Consider the following 15493-nt stretch of genomic DNA (forward strand, 5'->3'; position numbering starts at 1 on the left):
TTTAGATGGGTTATTATATACTTCCATGTGATCTAACCTACCTCAAATATTAGACAGGGGACATAGATGATTTATCACATGTCATAATGGCCACTAATAGTGTATTCTTATGTGGTATGCATTATTATAGTCATATGTTTATAGTTTATGTCTATGTTTATATGCCTTTAGTAGATTTTCCTTGTTGGGCATTAGGCTCATACTTTTATTTTTATATGTGCAGGAAAATAGTTATGTCGGCGGAAAGATTCTTGGCGGCTTGGGATTGTGTATTGAGGGAGAACATATTCGGTGGACTATGTGAACGATTCGAGGATGACATTGTTTTTAGTCATTTTAATTATGTTTTCTATGTATTTTCCGCACCTGATTTTGTAACGAATTTATTTAAGATTTAAGTTATGTTTTATTTTCAAACAATGGGATCCCATACCATACTCTGAATTTTATGTATTTCGACATTTCCTTTATAGTTTTTAATAAAGTTATGAATGTTTCATATGTATGTTTTCTTAAGAATAGTGTCTATGTAGAAGTAGTTTTAATGGTCCAAAGTCTAGAATTAGTTGGGTCATTACACACAAGCCTTGATTCCCAAGTTTGAATCCTCAATTTTGCCTTAAAATTCAAGCCAAAAAGAAGAAGAAGAAAGAATCGAGAGAGAGAAAGAGAAGAGTCTCTGTTTTGGCTGCTTAATTCCCTCTACAACCAGGCATCCTAATTTGAAATATATCCCTTGGTCAAAAGACCAAAATGCCCCTATGTCCATTTTATCCCTTTTAAGCCACCAAGGGAAAAATAGTCATTTCCCACTTATCCCGCTAATTATAATTAACGTCCTCCAATTCCCATTATTCTCAATTAATAATTAAATCATATCTCATTACCCGTTCATTCCTGGTAATGTACTAAACATCAAATTACCTCTAGGCTCACCCCGAGCCCGAGAATTAATCTTGTTATGACCAAACCGCTAATTTACATTCTAAGATCGTCTCATGCCGAATAGCTCAAACACATCCACATAATAATGTGATCTCATCCATACAGTACCAACATGCATATAAATATACAAATATGCTCTCAACAGGCAAAATTACCAAAACACCCTTATAATGAAAAGTGGGCCCACATGCATGCATTTATCATCATATACTAATATAACTCACATAATCACACATATAGTCACATAATTGTATATTAAATCAATTATGGCCATCCTGACCCCCTAATCCAGGCATTAAGCCATATTAGGGAATTTGGGACGTTACACACACAGTTTACAAAAAACATGTTTCTCCATTCGAAACATCTCATGACATCGTCGACCATTTCCATCCATAATTTCCATCATAAATTTCCAGCCAGCATAAGGTGAATTTCTACATGGTTCCTTAACCAAAAAATTATTATGATAATATACCGATGTTCTTGCAACAACAAGGACAAGCTCATCAATTTCCATGTCTTCTGCTATGACTTGTTGTATATATGTCTTCTGAATTTGTGTCACTATCCATTCTGTATTTGATAAAATGCACATAATTTTTATTTATAAGATAAATGAGTGTGATATAATACACTTTAAAAAAGATAAACATGTAAACATATAATATAAAATTGTACTATTTTGGATTATATAAAATGAACAAGATAATTAAAAAATTAAAAAAAACATATTGTGTCTTTCATAAATATTAAATTCAAGAAACAAAACAAATTGCATTGTTCAAGAAATAAGCAAACTACATTGTTTAAGAAATAAACAAACCACAATGTTCGACAAGAAAAAAAACAAATAAAATCTAACTTAGAAATCAAACTCTTGTTCTTTCAACCATTCAATTTGATATTTAGGCTCCTTCAAAGCTAACAAATTTTCCCTATTTGCTTTCTTTGTGAACAAAGAAGTACCAAATTTGAAAAGAGGGCTCATTGGTTCACAAACTGGAAGTGTAACTAACTTATCAATAACTTCTTGAACACTAAATCCTAGTGGATCGGTACATATGTATGAACTCTTATTTTTGCTTGTCTCACAAATCTAATCAAGTTGTTTGGACAACTTTGATGTTGTAGAATTATTCTTTTTTCCCTTATTAAATTGCTTTCTATTTGGACCAAGTAAATTAGTCTCTTTTTTCATTGGATCACCCACTCCCTCATGATCACTTTCCTCCAAATTCTCATCAATCTCTATATCATTATGATCCTCAGTGTATAAAGGAGGTAGTGAACCAGAAGTTGGTGCCCAAGCTCTAGCTCGTGTAGCAGTAACATCTCTAAACAACTCATTCAGTTTGAAAGAATGTTCTAAACCTCTCACTCGAAATTTAGCAGCATCCGGATATTTCTGTTGATGATTTGCTAATTAGGAAACAAAATATATAGTAATATTATTAATTATAAAAAAAATCATAATTATAAGAGCTTTGTACAAAAACCTTCTTGTAACTTTGCATCCCACCATTCATCTGGAGCATCAATTGTTTGCCTCTGTATGTCCCAACCAAGTCTAGTTTCTCCCCTAAGTAATGAATCCCATAGTTTCCACTCATTTTTAACATTATCCCAATGATTTTTCATTTGCTTTTGATCATAATTTCTTTTTGTTGCAAGATTAAATTTTTCAATAAAATTTTTCCAACCTAATTTGCTCAAATGTGATCCATTTCTATTACCTGCTCTCACTTGTTCTACAACCAAATCAATCCATTTCTCATGTGTTGGTGGATCCCAAATTGTTTTTGATTTTCCTTGTGTTACCTCACCCTCACTCGCCATTCTATTTAAAAAAAGTTTCATATAAGAAATGCAAATTAACATAAAATAATAATACACACACATAATATTTTGTTTTCTCAAAATGGGAGCTATAATTATTAATAATGTGAAATTTAACTAAAAAAAATTGAGTACAATAAATTGACATCTAAAAATTAAAGGAGAATTATAATAATTGATAGACAATAAAATCAAAAGAGATATGTTGATTTAAATGACATATATAGAAATCGATTCTCATACAATTGATTAATTTATATATATATGTGTGTGTGTGAAAAAGGTCTCTCCTCCATGATAGAGGAGAAAGACAAAAAGATTAATAGCAACACTACTTATCAAGAGTCATTAAGACAACATATTAATCACAAGGAATGGAAGATAAATTGGATCACTCATGGATCATATTAAGGATCACATTGTAGAGAAGAAAGCAAAGGAGATACTTTCAATATGTGAATCAAATTTAATTATATCAGTATACTGCATTATTCAAACAATTTCATCCCTAAGCATACATGTTTTCTCTTTTTCAAATTCAGTAATAAATAAAAGTCAATGGTCTAGGGTAGTTTTTTTAATAATAATAATAATAATAATAATAATAATTAATAACAACATAAATGATATATTTGACAAAAAAAAGGTTTTGTTATATATACATATGTCACAAAAAATAATAATGCAATAGTGATTTAAAAGCACTAAAATCTAATATAAAAAAGTGTTGAAACCTCTTCTTCATGTATTTAATGATGATCAATTGATGGGACTTGAGAAGTGCCATTCAAAAAAATATTTTTTTACATAATTAAAATTCTACAACTTACATATATCTATTTAGGCTAGAATGCATACACACTCATATATATTTTTGTAAAAAAAAAAATATATAATTTTGTTCTTGAACTAATTACATATATTAACGTAAGGAAATATAAGTATACATATTTGGCACAACTAATAATTAACGATGATCATTTCTATTTCTTGAAAAAAAATAATGATTAAAAGCACTAATAATGATCATGATTAAATATTCTGACAATTATTAAGAAAGAAATATCATCCAATTTAAATCTTAGGATAATGTACAATGTCTCTCAAAAGTTAGGCTCACTATAACCAATTGGTATACATATATATATTTTAAATGTGTTATGTGAATAAAAGTAATGATAACTTTTATAATTAATAAAAAATAAAATCACGAACAATAATAATGAATGTGTAAAAAATTAGTCCCATACATATGATAGTGTAAAAAAGATAGTAGTGAAAAAGCACATCATACTTCTATAACAAGAAATAAATATCTAATTATAATACAACAAGATCTACACAAAAATGAACAACCAAAATTTCAAATAGAATATTATAATACAAGAAAAAAAAATCTAAATATGGTTATGAAATTAATTTCTATTTATAAAATTAAAAAATTAAACAAATAATAAAAGCTACGATTTGTTTAAAATTTAAACTTAAAAATGATTTGTTGCTAAAAAAAAACTTAAAAACGGTTTGTAGAAAAAATAATTGTAGTTTAATAAGAACTTGAATACGATTAGCAGAAAAATAAATAAAAAAATTACTAACCTTGAATTTTTGTCGATAAAAAAATGAGTGAGATTGTTTTGAAAATGGCTGTTACAAAAATGAAAAGTAAAGAAAATTATATTATATTATTCATGAAGAAACTAGACAAAATAGATCAAAAAATTTACTAACCTTCAATTTTTTCTTGATGAAGAAATGACTACTGGTTTCTTTTTTTTTTTTTAATAAAAATGGCTGCTAGGTTTTCATTGTGAGATGAATGAAAGATGTGTGTAATATTTTGTAATATATAATTAAGGATAAGGATGTAATTTAAATTTTTTCTTTCATAAAAAAATAGGTAAAATAGAAATAATGAAAGTTTCATTAAAACAATAAAATAAGTTCCTGTGTTTTTTTTAGAAGTCCTTCCTATAAAAGCTGGCGAGTCATTACTTCTCTAGAAAACTCTTCTAAATTAAAGAAACTCTTTTAATGTATCATCCAAACACACTTGAAAGTTACTTTGAGATCCCAAAAGCTCTTTTAAGGCCATGCCAAACATGGCCAAATTCTTTTCGCATATTTTTTAAAAAGGTCATCGACTTAGGAGAGTAGGACCACTGACAAGCATAGATATAATTATATTTAAAAATATTTTAACCAAATTCAAAAGATAATTTTAACTATTTGACAATATATAAAATTTAAAAATATATCTGAAATGATATTGACACCACTTAAAAACTCTGTGTGTCATTTTATTATTCAGTCAATTCTATTTTATCACACTGGTTTGATATTCTGTCGTGGCAGGAACTTGATCTACAGCTACAAAATACTGGTTTGTTGTACCAACTTGTTTGTTCCACATTTAATTAATTTGGTTAATTAAATAAAAAATTGGTAATCATAAATTACTGAATTTCAATTGGTATCAGAGTAGGTCACTAAACTCTTAGTGAGATCTTGTGATTATTTTTTGTTTAATCTGTTTCATGTGATATGTCATTTTTCGTAGAAGGAAGCTCCATAACCCGCCCGCCCCTACTCAATGACTCTAACTATTGTTAGAGAATATTAATAATAAATATGATTACAATCAAAATGAACACAAAATATATATAATATTATATAAGTAAAAGAAAAGGATGAGAAAATATTACATAACTTATGAAATTATCATAAGAGTAGAAGATTAAAGATGAAGATCTCAAGAGCAACACAAGGCTTAAACAAGGTTCAAAACCTTTGTCCTAAAAGTTATTTCCTCCCTCATAAGAACACTTTGGGAATACTTTCTAGAAATGCTTCTAAGGATTTATCAAGTCTTCTCTCATACTCATCATAGTGTTCTAAAGATGAGCATGTCATCACAAGTACTCTAGACTATGTAGTGTGTTTTTCACATTCACGCATTACATCCAAGTGAACAAGATAGTTTCTATTTATTGAGTCTCATCCACCATTTAATTTTCTAATGACATCAAACACATTTGGGAGTTAGAAAACATGCATACAACAACTATAAAATATTATAGCTAATGAAAATGAAATTCAAGATGTGTAACTCCTTTTACACATCAATTGATGAATTTTTGTGAGAGTTACAAAACTTATGATCATCATTTCTTAATAATTGTAACTTACTCTATATGTTACAAAACTTATTATGATCATCATTTCTAAATTTTTAACTCCACAATATATGTTACATTTGACAAAATAATATTGGTCACATAATTCATTTAATCAAAATATTATATTATATGTAAAATAATATAGCATTCCCCCACTTGATTAAATGACACTTCTCTAGTGACAAATAATTTGTAACATTTATTTAATCAATCAAACATTATATTATAGAATAATATAATATTCCTCCACTTATTAAATAATTCAACTCTCTATAGAAACCAATGCATTAGTGCATAAAGTAAAATGTCTTTCGACTTGAATTTTGCCTTAGTGTAATTATCACAAAGTTTGTTGAAATTTTGGTTGCCGAAGCATTGAACCACTATTCCTTGATAACAAACCGGTGATAATGCACACACTTTTGCTATGTTCACTTGAGAACCTCATGGCTCGCTTTTGCACCGTTAATGGACATGTGCACAAATCCATTCATAGACTTTTCTTGAGAATGAACTCTCAATTCTCATGAGAGGCGACACCACCCCTAAGTCCATATAGGTAGAACATTTATAGTATCTTGTTACTCTTAAGATATTTGTCATCTCAAGACTAAGTTCCATTAAAAAACTTTTCGATTTTAACCCTCCAATTAGTAGCACTTAGTACTTATATCTTAGATGGGACAATTTTAAGTATTATACACATTCACTTAGTTGACTTGTTATTACCTATTGAACATAACACTAGTTTGAGCAACTAGTATTAAGATAGGTTACCATCAACCGTGAATCTCTTTAGAGATTTTTAGTCCCATCCCTCGAGATGTATTAAATCGTTTGTTCAAGATTTAGTCATTTGTCAAGTTTTCACTTAACTTCTCAAAATTTTGATTCCATTTTGAATCATTTTCTTTTCTCATGTATGCATACTTAATGAGTCATCACTCTCTCATTATTTTATTCAAACTTTGTGCTAGCTATAGTTTGAATAAAATATTTACACCTTTAATTTATCAAAATAGTGAGTTTGACCCAAGTCAACACCCCACTATTTTTTACACTTCAATACTTAAGATAAACACACTTTCTTGAATATTGATTCTAGAAACTTTTTTTAATTATTTTTTTTTACTCCTTTTATGTTATATATTGATTCTTTATTGAACCAATCTCATAAACTAACCTTAGACATCAATCATTTCTAGATTACTCATATTATATACATAAAGCATAAAATGATTTAGAATGTGGAATTTCAAATCACATAACTTGTATATATACATTTTAATAAGATGACCAAATTAATCAATCATTTCTCAAAATAAATTTCTAATTTTGGAGCATCACCCCCACATTTCTCATGAATGATAAAATGTCATTTTAAAATAGAAATCTCTTCATTTCTATTAAGTCTTTTACATTATCCTTCAAGATAATACTAGACTTATAATTCCCAAAATTCATCATGAGTCCTTAAACCACATGATAATTTCACAATAAGTCAAAGTAAACAACACCTCAATGTTAGTTTATTTTGACTCATTTACTTGCAAAAAAGCAAGGCACATTCATTTGAAAGTAACATTCACTTTGTTTGCTTTCTTTTCACATTTCAAAAGATGAAATAAGTATACACAAATACAATGTAGAAATTTCTCAAACAAATAATCACTAATGTTTACTTTTAGTTGTCTAAATAATCTCAAAATTACTTAAACAACTTTTGTGCATTTTCTAAGAGTCTCTTTGAGATTCTTTTGAAAACAACACTTTGACATCCATTGATTTTCTCATCAAAATCAAATTTGAAGATGTCAATTTTAAACACTTAATCAAAGAAAATTAACCCTCGTTGATTTAATTAACACTTTCTCTTGCTTTAGTTTAAAATTATCTCCTCATTGAGATTAATTTGAACATACCACTATCTTTAACAAAAATGAACAAAATTCTCATCAATTCATTCACTATTTTTTGTTTTAAGATTCAAAATTGATTCTCCAATTTTGTAATGTCTCCTCATTGATAATTATTGTCACTAAATAATTCTCAATTTTTTTACCACACTTTAGACTCCAAGGCTATAGGTCAACATGTCATCCCATAATTTTGGATCCACTTTGATCCATTCTTGCAATAGCAAGAAACGCTTATCATAAGATGTAACCCCCTTAGGTTCATCTTTTCTTATCTCATAAGTGAGATGCTATACACTTAAATGAGAAAATTTAAATTCTCAAATAATTCTCTTTATTCACCAACTAAATAATAACTCATCACATTCCAACAATAGTAGGATAAAACCTATTTCTATCACCTGAATTATCATATTATATAGCACACCATAATAATTCACATGTACATCTCCATATAAATATACTTTTAATTTAACAATATTAGCATGATTATATCTCAATTGCAAATGATGTATCATACTTGTACGCCCTAATTATCCACGGGCTAGTAGCGAGCTGAGAAATGGCATAATTATATCAACCACGTGGATGCCACGTACCCGGAGCTGTTGTTACCAGGTCCTACCTCCCTAGCTCGAGGTAAGTAAAGGCTTAATGAGATTACTAAGGAGTCGGGTCAGAAGTATGGACACCACGGGCTAAGAGTACATCAAGCTCGAGGTACGAGCTTGAGTTAGCACCTCTGACCCCTTATAAAGTCAACCACGCAATGTAAACGTGCATATATCAGACATCACGTGTCTGATCCATCCCTGAATTCTTGGACACGCAGCATAAACGTGCGTGTTCAGGTACCCACGACTGGGTTGGGCCGTGCGGCCCATTACCCCCTTACCTATTGATTAGACCACACTTCATTGTCAGGTTTTAGGAATTAATCATGAATGTCACAGAAGTGACATGATGGGTAAGAAGGTCACGGGATGACCTCCCTTGCCAACCCCCATGTGCCCTCTCCCTATAAATATGGAGACCCTGGGAGTTGCAAGGGGTTGGATTCTATCTTGTAAAGAAATACCCTATAAAGAATATGAGAAAGATAGCAATAATATTGACTGGTGGACTAGAATGATTTTAACCTTTGAACCACCTAAAAAAGTAGTCGTGTTATCGTTTTACTTTGAGATCATTCATTTATTACAGTTCATTATTTAGCACTAATCCCACTCTTTATTCTATTAATTATCTGTTGCCGAAGAACAGCGTCAACAATACTATTATGCTTTTCCATTCATATAGATATAAATCACATATAAACATATAATGATTTACATATATACATGTTTTAATTTCTAATGATTCAACTTAAATCAATAAAACATGTCAACTTAAACCACCAAATTATATGCTAATAAATTCCTATTACCACAATATATGACAAATTACGATGTAGGAAATTCAAAATTTTAAGATTAAGATTATGACATATCAAATACTTTTTTTATAAAAGAATTAGCATGTCATGACATAGATTACTAATATACCATAGATTACATAGATTTAAAATCACAAAATTACGCACATATATATACCCAAATATGTGAATAAATCTCACCACACTATTATTTAAAATAGTGTATTGTAGAGTTTAAACAACTATGTTTACCCATAAGTGGTTTGAACTTTGAGATCTAGCTTTATACCATAAAATGAATGTTCTCCATCTCTTTTCTTGTGATGTGTCAAGAGTATCACCTTGATCCTCCTCCAATAGAAACTTTGATTGTATCACCTTCCAAGGGAAACAACTTTTAGATTGTTAAAGAATATTAACAATGAAGATGATTGCAATCAAAATCAACACAAAATATATATAATATTAATTAATACTATTACATAAGTAAAAGAAAAAGATGAGAAGATGTTACATAACTTATGACAATTATCATAAGAGTAGAAGGTTAAAGATGAAGATCTCAAGAGCAACATAAGGCTTAAACAAGGTTCAAAACCTTTGTCCTAAAAGTTATTTCCTGCCTCATAAGAACACTTTGGGAATACTCTCTAGAAATGCTTCTAAGGATTTATCAAACCTTCTCTCATACTCATCATAGTGTTTAAAGATGAGCATGTCATCACAAGTGTTCTAAACTATGTAGTATGTTTTTCACATTCACACATTACATCCAAGTGAGTAAGATAGTTTCTATTTATAGAGTTCTCATCCATCATTTATGAAAAAGTTTTTGGAGATGGAAGAAGCAAAAGACTTTGGTAAGATGAAGGTTGAAGAATTAATGGGTTCTTTGAGAATGTTTGAATTCAATCAACAAATAAATAAAAAAAAAGGACAAGCCGAAACCACCAACTGATAAAAATAAAGGTATTGCTTTCAAGATTTATGAAAAAGAATGTTCTGACAATGAAGAAGAAGATGAAATGGCTTTGTTAACTAGGAATTTAAAAAAATTCATGAAAAAAGTGAGCAATAAAAAAAAAATTCAAAATTTCCTAGAGGGAATAATTCTTCAAAGCCATTTATTTCTAGCAATAAAAATAGTATTCAATGTAGGGAATGTGAGGGTTTTAGACATATTCAATCCGAATGTGCTAATACGCTGAAAAAGAATAAAAAGGGTTTGAATGTGACTTGGAGTAATGATGATTCAGATAGTAGTGATAATGAATTGTCAAATGTTGCTTTAACTTCTATTGTTTCTAGTATGCCAATCTTTTTGCAGGGAAATAAGAAAGTAAGAAATAGTGATCTGAAAAATGAGCTTTTTGTTGAAGCAGAGTTTGATTCTGATGAATAAGAATTAGATGAAGATTCCCTGGCTGAAACATACAAGGAAATGTATGGTAAGTGCTAAATCCAGGCTCTTTGGTTTTTGAGGATGTTCAGAATATTGGATAGAGGAGTCATGCTAGTTTGGGATACATTGGATCTCAAACGAATGAGAAAACTCAATTTGTTAAAACTATGAAATTTTCTATTGGTTGTTCTCATGGTGTTTTGCAGGTGTCTAATGCTACAAAAAGGTCTCTTGGACAAACAGAAAGGGTAAAAACATTTATACCTATCTGTCATTTTTGTGGTATTAAATGTCATATACGTTCCAAATGCTTTACCTTGCAAAACATGTTTAATTTCAAATATTTTGAGAAATTTAAAAAGATATGAAAAGAGACAATCCACTGTTAAACAAGTTTGGGTAAAAAAGAATGTGTGTTTTGTTTGTTTTGAAGAAAGATCTGATGTGTCTAATTTGTGGTACTTTGATAGTGGTTGTTCCAGGCACAAGACAAGTGATAGAACAATACTCACGAACATCAGATCGGTGCAATGTGGGTCTATGACATTTGAAAATGGTGTGTCTAGTAATGTGATTGGTATGGGAACCTTGAATTGTCAAGGGTTACCACATCTTAAGAACATTATGCTTGTAGAAGGACTTAAAGCTAACTTGCTTAGCATAAGTCATATTTGTGATCAATGTTACATTATTAACTTTGATAGAGAAAATTGTTCTGTTTTAGATTCTGATGGTGATTGTATTCTTGAAGGTTTTAGATCTAATGATAATTGTTATACGCTTATGGTATCTGTTATGTGTTATACATCTATAGATAACAATACTGACATGTGGCATGAGAAGTTGGGCCACATAAATTTCAAAACCTTGAAAAATTGACTTCTGCAGGTATTGTTCATGGAATACCTAGATTGGGTAAAGAATCAGTGGGTAAGTGTGAGTCTTTCCAACTTGGTAAGCAATTGAAAACAAAACATAAGAGTATTTATGATATTAATAGTGCTAGGGTGCTCAAATTGCTTCACATGGATCTTATGGGTCCGATCCAAGTAGAGAGTATTAATGGAAATAGGTACATTTTTTTGTGTTGATGATTTTTCTCGTTTTACTTGGGTTGATTTTTCAAGAGTAAAATCTGATACCTTTGATGCTTTTAAAACTCTTTGTTTGAAAATGAAAGTTGAAAAAAATTGCAACATATGATATAATGTTGGAGTCTGTGCTAGGTATCAAGGGAAACCTATAGAATCTCATGTAGTGGTTGTGAAAAGAATTATTCATTATGTACATGGGACTGTTGATTATGGTCTTTGGTATTCTAATGAAACTAATTATAACCTTGTGTGCTTTAGTGATGCTGATTGGGCAGGTAATGCAGATCATAGAAAAAGCACAAGTGGAGGATGCTTCTGCCTAGGCAACAATCTTGTTTCATGGAAAACCAAAAAGCAGAATTCAATCTCTTTGTCTACTGCTGAAGCTGAATACATTGCTGTTGGAAGTTGTTGCACTCAATGGTTGTGGATGAAAAAGATGATGACTGATTATGGGTTTTCTCTTGACACTTTGACTATTTTCTGTGATAACACTAGTGCAATTAACATTTCTAAAAATCTTGTTCAACATTCGTGCACTAAACACATTGACATTCGTCATCACTTCATTAGAGAGCTTGTTGAAAATAAAATTCTAGTTCTAGAATATGTTGAAACAAGTGAATTGCTCATATTTTTACCAAAGCTCTTGATTCGGTCCGTTTTGATTCCCTAAGGCTGTGATGACCCAACTAATTCTAAGACCTTGGACCATTAAAACTACTAGACTTAGCTACTATTTTTTAGAAAACATACATAAGAAATATTCACAACTTTATTAAAAACTCCAAAGTAAATATTGAAATACATAAATGCGGGGTATGGAATTCCATTGTTTTAAAATAAAACATAACTTTAAACTAAAGGAAATTGTTTACAAAGCTAAATGCAGAAAATACATAAAGGAACATAATTTAAAGAGACTAAAAATAACGTCGTCCTCGAATCGTTCACGTAGTCCATCGAATCCCTTCATCCTTAATACACAAACCAAGACATGTCGAAGATGTTGCTCATGCTCTGCCTCTGAACTGGAGTACACTAAAATGTCGTCGATGAAGACAATGACGAACTGATCCAAGAAGTCCTTGAACACCCTGTTCATTAGATCCATGAAAGCTGCCGGGGCATTGGTCAAACCAAAAGACATGACCAAGAGCTCATAGTGCCCATGCCGCATTTGGAAGGCCGTCTTTGGCATGTCCTCGTCCTTGATCCTCATTTGGTGATAACCAGATCGAAGATCAATCTTTGAGAACACCGTCTTTCCCTGTAGCTGATCGAACAAGTCATCGATCCTTGGCAGAGGGTACTTATTCTTGATGGTTAACTTGTTCAATTCCCTGTAGTATATACAAATCCTAAGAGTTCTGTCCTTCTTCTTAACAAACAAAACTGGAGCGCCCCATGGAGAGTAGCTAGGCCTGATGAATCCCAAATCTAGAAGTTCCTGTAGCTGTTTCTTCAGTTCCTTTAACTCTGCTGGTGCCACCCAAAATGGTGCCCTTGATATTGGTTCCGTCCTTGGTGCTAACTCAATAACAAACTGAATCTCCCTGTGCGGCAGCAATCCTGGTAGATCCTCAGGAAATACATCCAAGAACTCACACATCAATCTGGTCTCTCTCGGCCCTACTGGCAAAACCCTAGTAGTGTCCACCACACTAGCCAGAAAACCTATACATCCTCCCTGTAACAAGTCTCTGGCTCTCAAGGATGATATCATGGGCACGCGGGGTCCATGTACCGCACCCACGAAGATAAAAGGATCCTCGCCCTCAGGCTCAAAAGTCACCGTCTTCTTCCTGCAGTCGATAGTAGCCCCATACCTGACTAGCCAATCCATCCCTAAGATCATGTCAAAATCCTTCATGTCTATCTCAATCAAATCTACCGAAAGCTCCCTACTATCAACCATCACTGGCAGTGCCTTAATCCACCTCCTAGAAACTACCAGTTCCCTAGTAGGCAATAAAGTCCCAAACCCCGCAGTCCGATACTCACTAGGTCTACACAATCTATCAATTACTCTACTAGAAACAAATGAATGTGTAGCACCAGAGTCAATCAATACAGTAAAAGGGGAGCCAGCACTAGAAAGCTGACCTGTCACCACTGAGGGACTAGCCTCGGCCTCTGCCTATGTCAAAGTGAATACTCGAGCTGGAGTCAAACTATCCACCTTTCCTGCTTCCCCTTTCTTCACTGTTGGGTAGTCCTTCTTGAGGTGCCCCACTGTTCCACACACATAGCAGGCCTAGGCCCGACACTCTCCCTGATGGCGTCTTCTACACCTCGGGCACTCTGGATAACTCCGCCATGCCTCACCGCCGCCCTGATGGCCACCCTGACCACCCCGACCCATCCTATAAGGACCAGCAACAGTCGAAGTGTCAGGAGTCTTCCTCTTCACATCACTGGGGCCTCCGCCCCTACCTGACCCAGAATAAGGAGGCACCACTCTGCGACCCTCGCGCCTCGCTGCACTTTCCTTCCAAATCTTGTTCTCCGCTTCCTCAGTGGTAAGAACCTTCTCAACAGCCTGGGCATAAGTTGTTCCCCCAGGTACTGTTGTGATCCTCACATCTCGGGCTATCATAGCATTAAGCCTCGAATAAACATGTCTTGCCTGGCTGCATTTGTAGGCACAAGATCTGGTGTGAATTTCGCAAGTCTGTCGAATTTTAAGGCATACTCAGTAACTGTCATACTGCACTGCACCAACCCCACAAACTCATTAACCTTTACTGCCCTGATGGAAACATTGTAGTATTTCTGGCTGAATAGATCCTCGAATCAATCCTAACTTAAAGCAGTGACATCCCTGGTCTGTGATTCCACTTCCCACTAGATGTGGGCATCCTCTCTCAACATATAGGTGGTACATGCCACTCTGTCATAACCTTCTATCCTCATGAAGTCCAGGATAGTAGTAATCATTGTCATCCACTGTTCGGCCTTCAGTGGATCAGGTCTTCCCTCAAAAGTTGGGGGATGCTGCTTTTGGAATCGCTCATACAATGGCTCCCACTTGTTCCCAACTTTTACTGGCTATATAACTGGTGCCACTAAGGGTGGGACAATAGGTGCAGCACTCCCTGCTGGAGCCTGCTGTCGTAAAAGGAGAATCTGCTCATCTTGACTCTGTAATCACTCTTGCATCTCTGCCATAATCTGCTGCCAATTCTCAGGAACTGGTGGAGGAATTTGGCCCTAGTCATCACCTCCGGTCCCAGACCTAGTGCCAGCTAGTCACGTAGATTTTCTTGGACGCATAACTATCCAAGTCAATCTGCATTCAACGACTCGGCAATTAGACCATGATGACAGGGTAAAAGCTTTTCCAAAATCCACCAATGGAACATAATCAATCACAAACAATCAAGATATAGGCATTAATCTACATGCACTAGCATTACTAATAAGCATGCCTCAACATCACCACACAACAGTTAAGATGTAGACTTCCATCCACACACAAGATGCAATTAATCATTTAGATATTCATTTACATCACAACAATGCTAATAAGCATGCCTTGATATTATCACACAACAGTCAAGGGCCAGGCCCCATCAGTATCTCATGCTTCCTATTAATCCAATAGATAGCAACATTCATAATTCTCTCCAAGCACACAAGCATATAAGCACATATACACATTACCAAACCCTGAATCGAGCTTGTCTCTAGCAACGAATGTA

General features: G+C 32.8%; 1 protein-coding gene across 1 annotated transcript; it reads right to left on the reverse strand.

Annotated features, from left to right (window-relative positions):
* Positions 1–2044: 2044 nt before the first annotated feature.
* LOC133815307 (L10-interacting MYB domain-containing protein-like) lies at positions 2045–2784 on the reverse strand. The gene is made up of 2 exons (XM_062248163.1): positions 2445–2784; positions 2045–2367 (listed from the first exon to the last, which is right to left on the reverse strand). The coding sequence occupies exons 1-2, from the start codon at positions 2782–2784 to the stop codon at positions 2045–2047; spliced, it is 663 nt and encodes a 220-aa protein (XP_062104147.1).
* Between the last annotated feature and the right edge of the window lie 12709 nt (positions 2785–15493).

This window comes from Humulus lupulus, chromosome 2 (genome assembly GCF_963169125.1).
Source record: "Humulus lupulus chromosome 2, drHumLupu1.1, whole genome shotgun sequence".
Lineage (NCBI taxonomy): Eukaryota > Viridiplantae > Streptophyta > Magnoliopsida > Rosales > Cannabaceae > Humulus > Humulus lupulus.

What these genes read in the sequence shown, in the direction of transcription:
- LOC133815307 (XM_062248163.1), bottom strand. Translation starts at nt 2,784, where the DNA reads ATGGCGAGTGAGGGTGAGGTAACACAAGGAAAATCAAAAACAATTTGG. An exon ending in GGATGCAAAGTTACAAGAAG is followed by an intron (nt 2,368 to 2,444) that starts GTTTTTGTACAA and finishes TTTCCTAATTAG; the next exon opens with CAAATCATCAACAGAAATAT.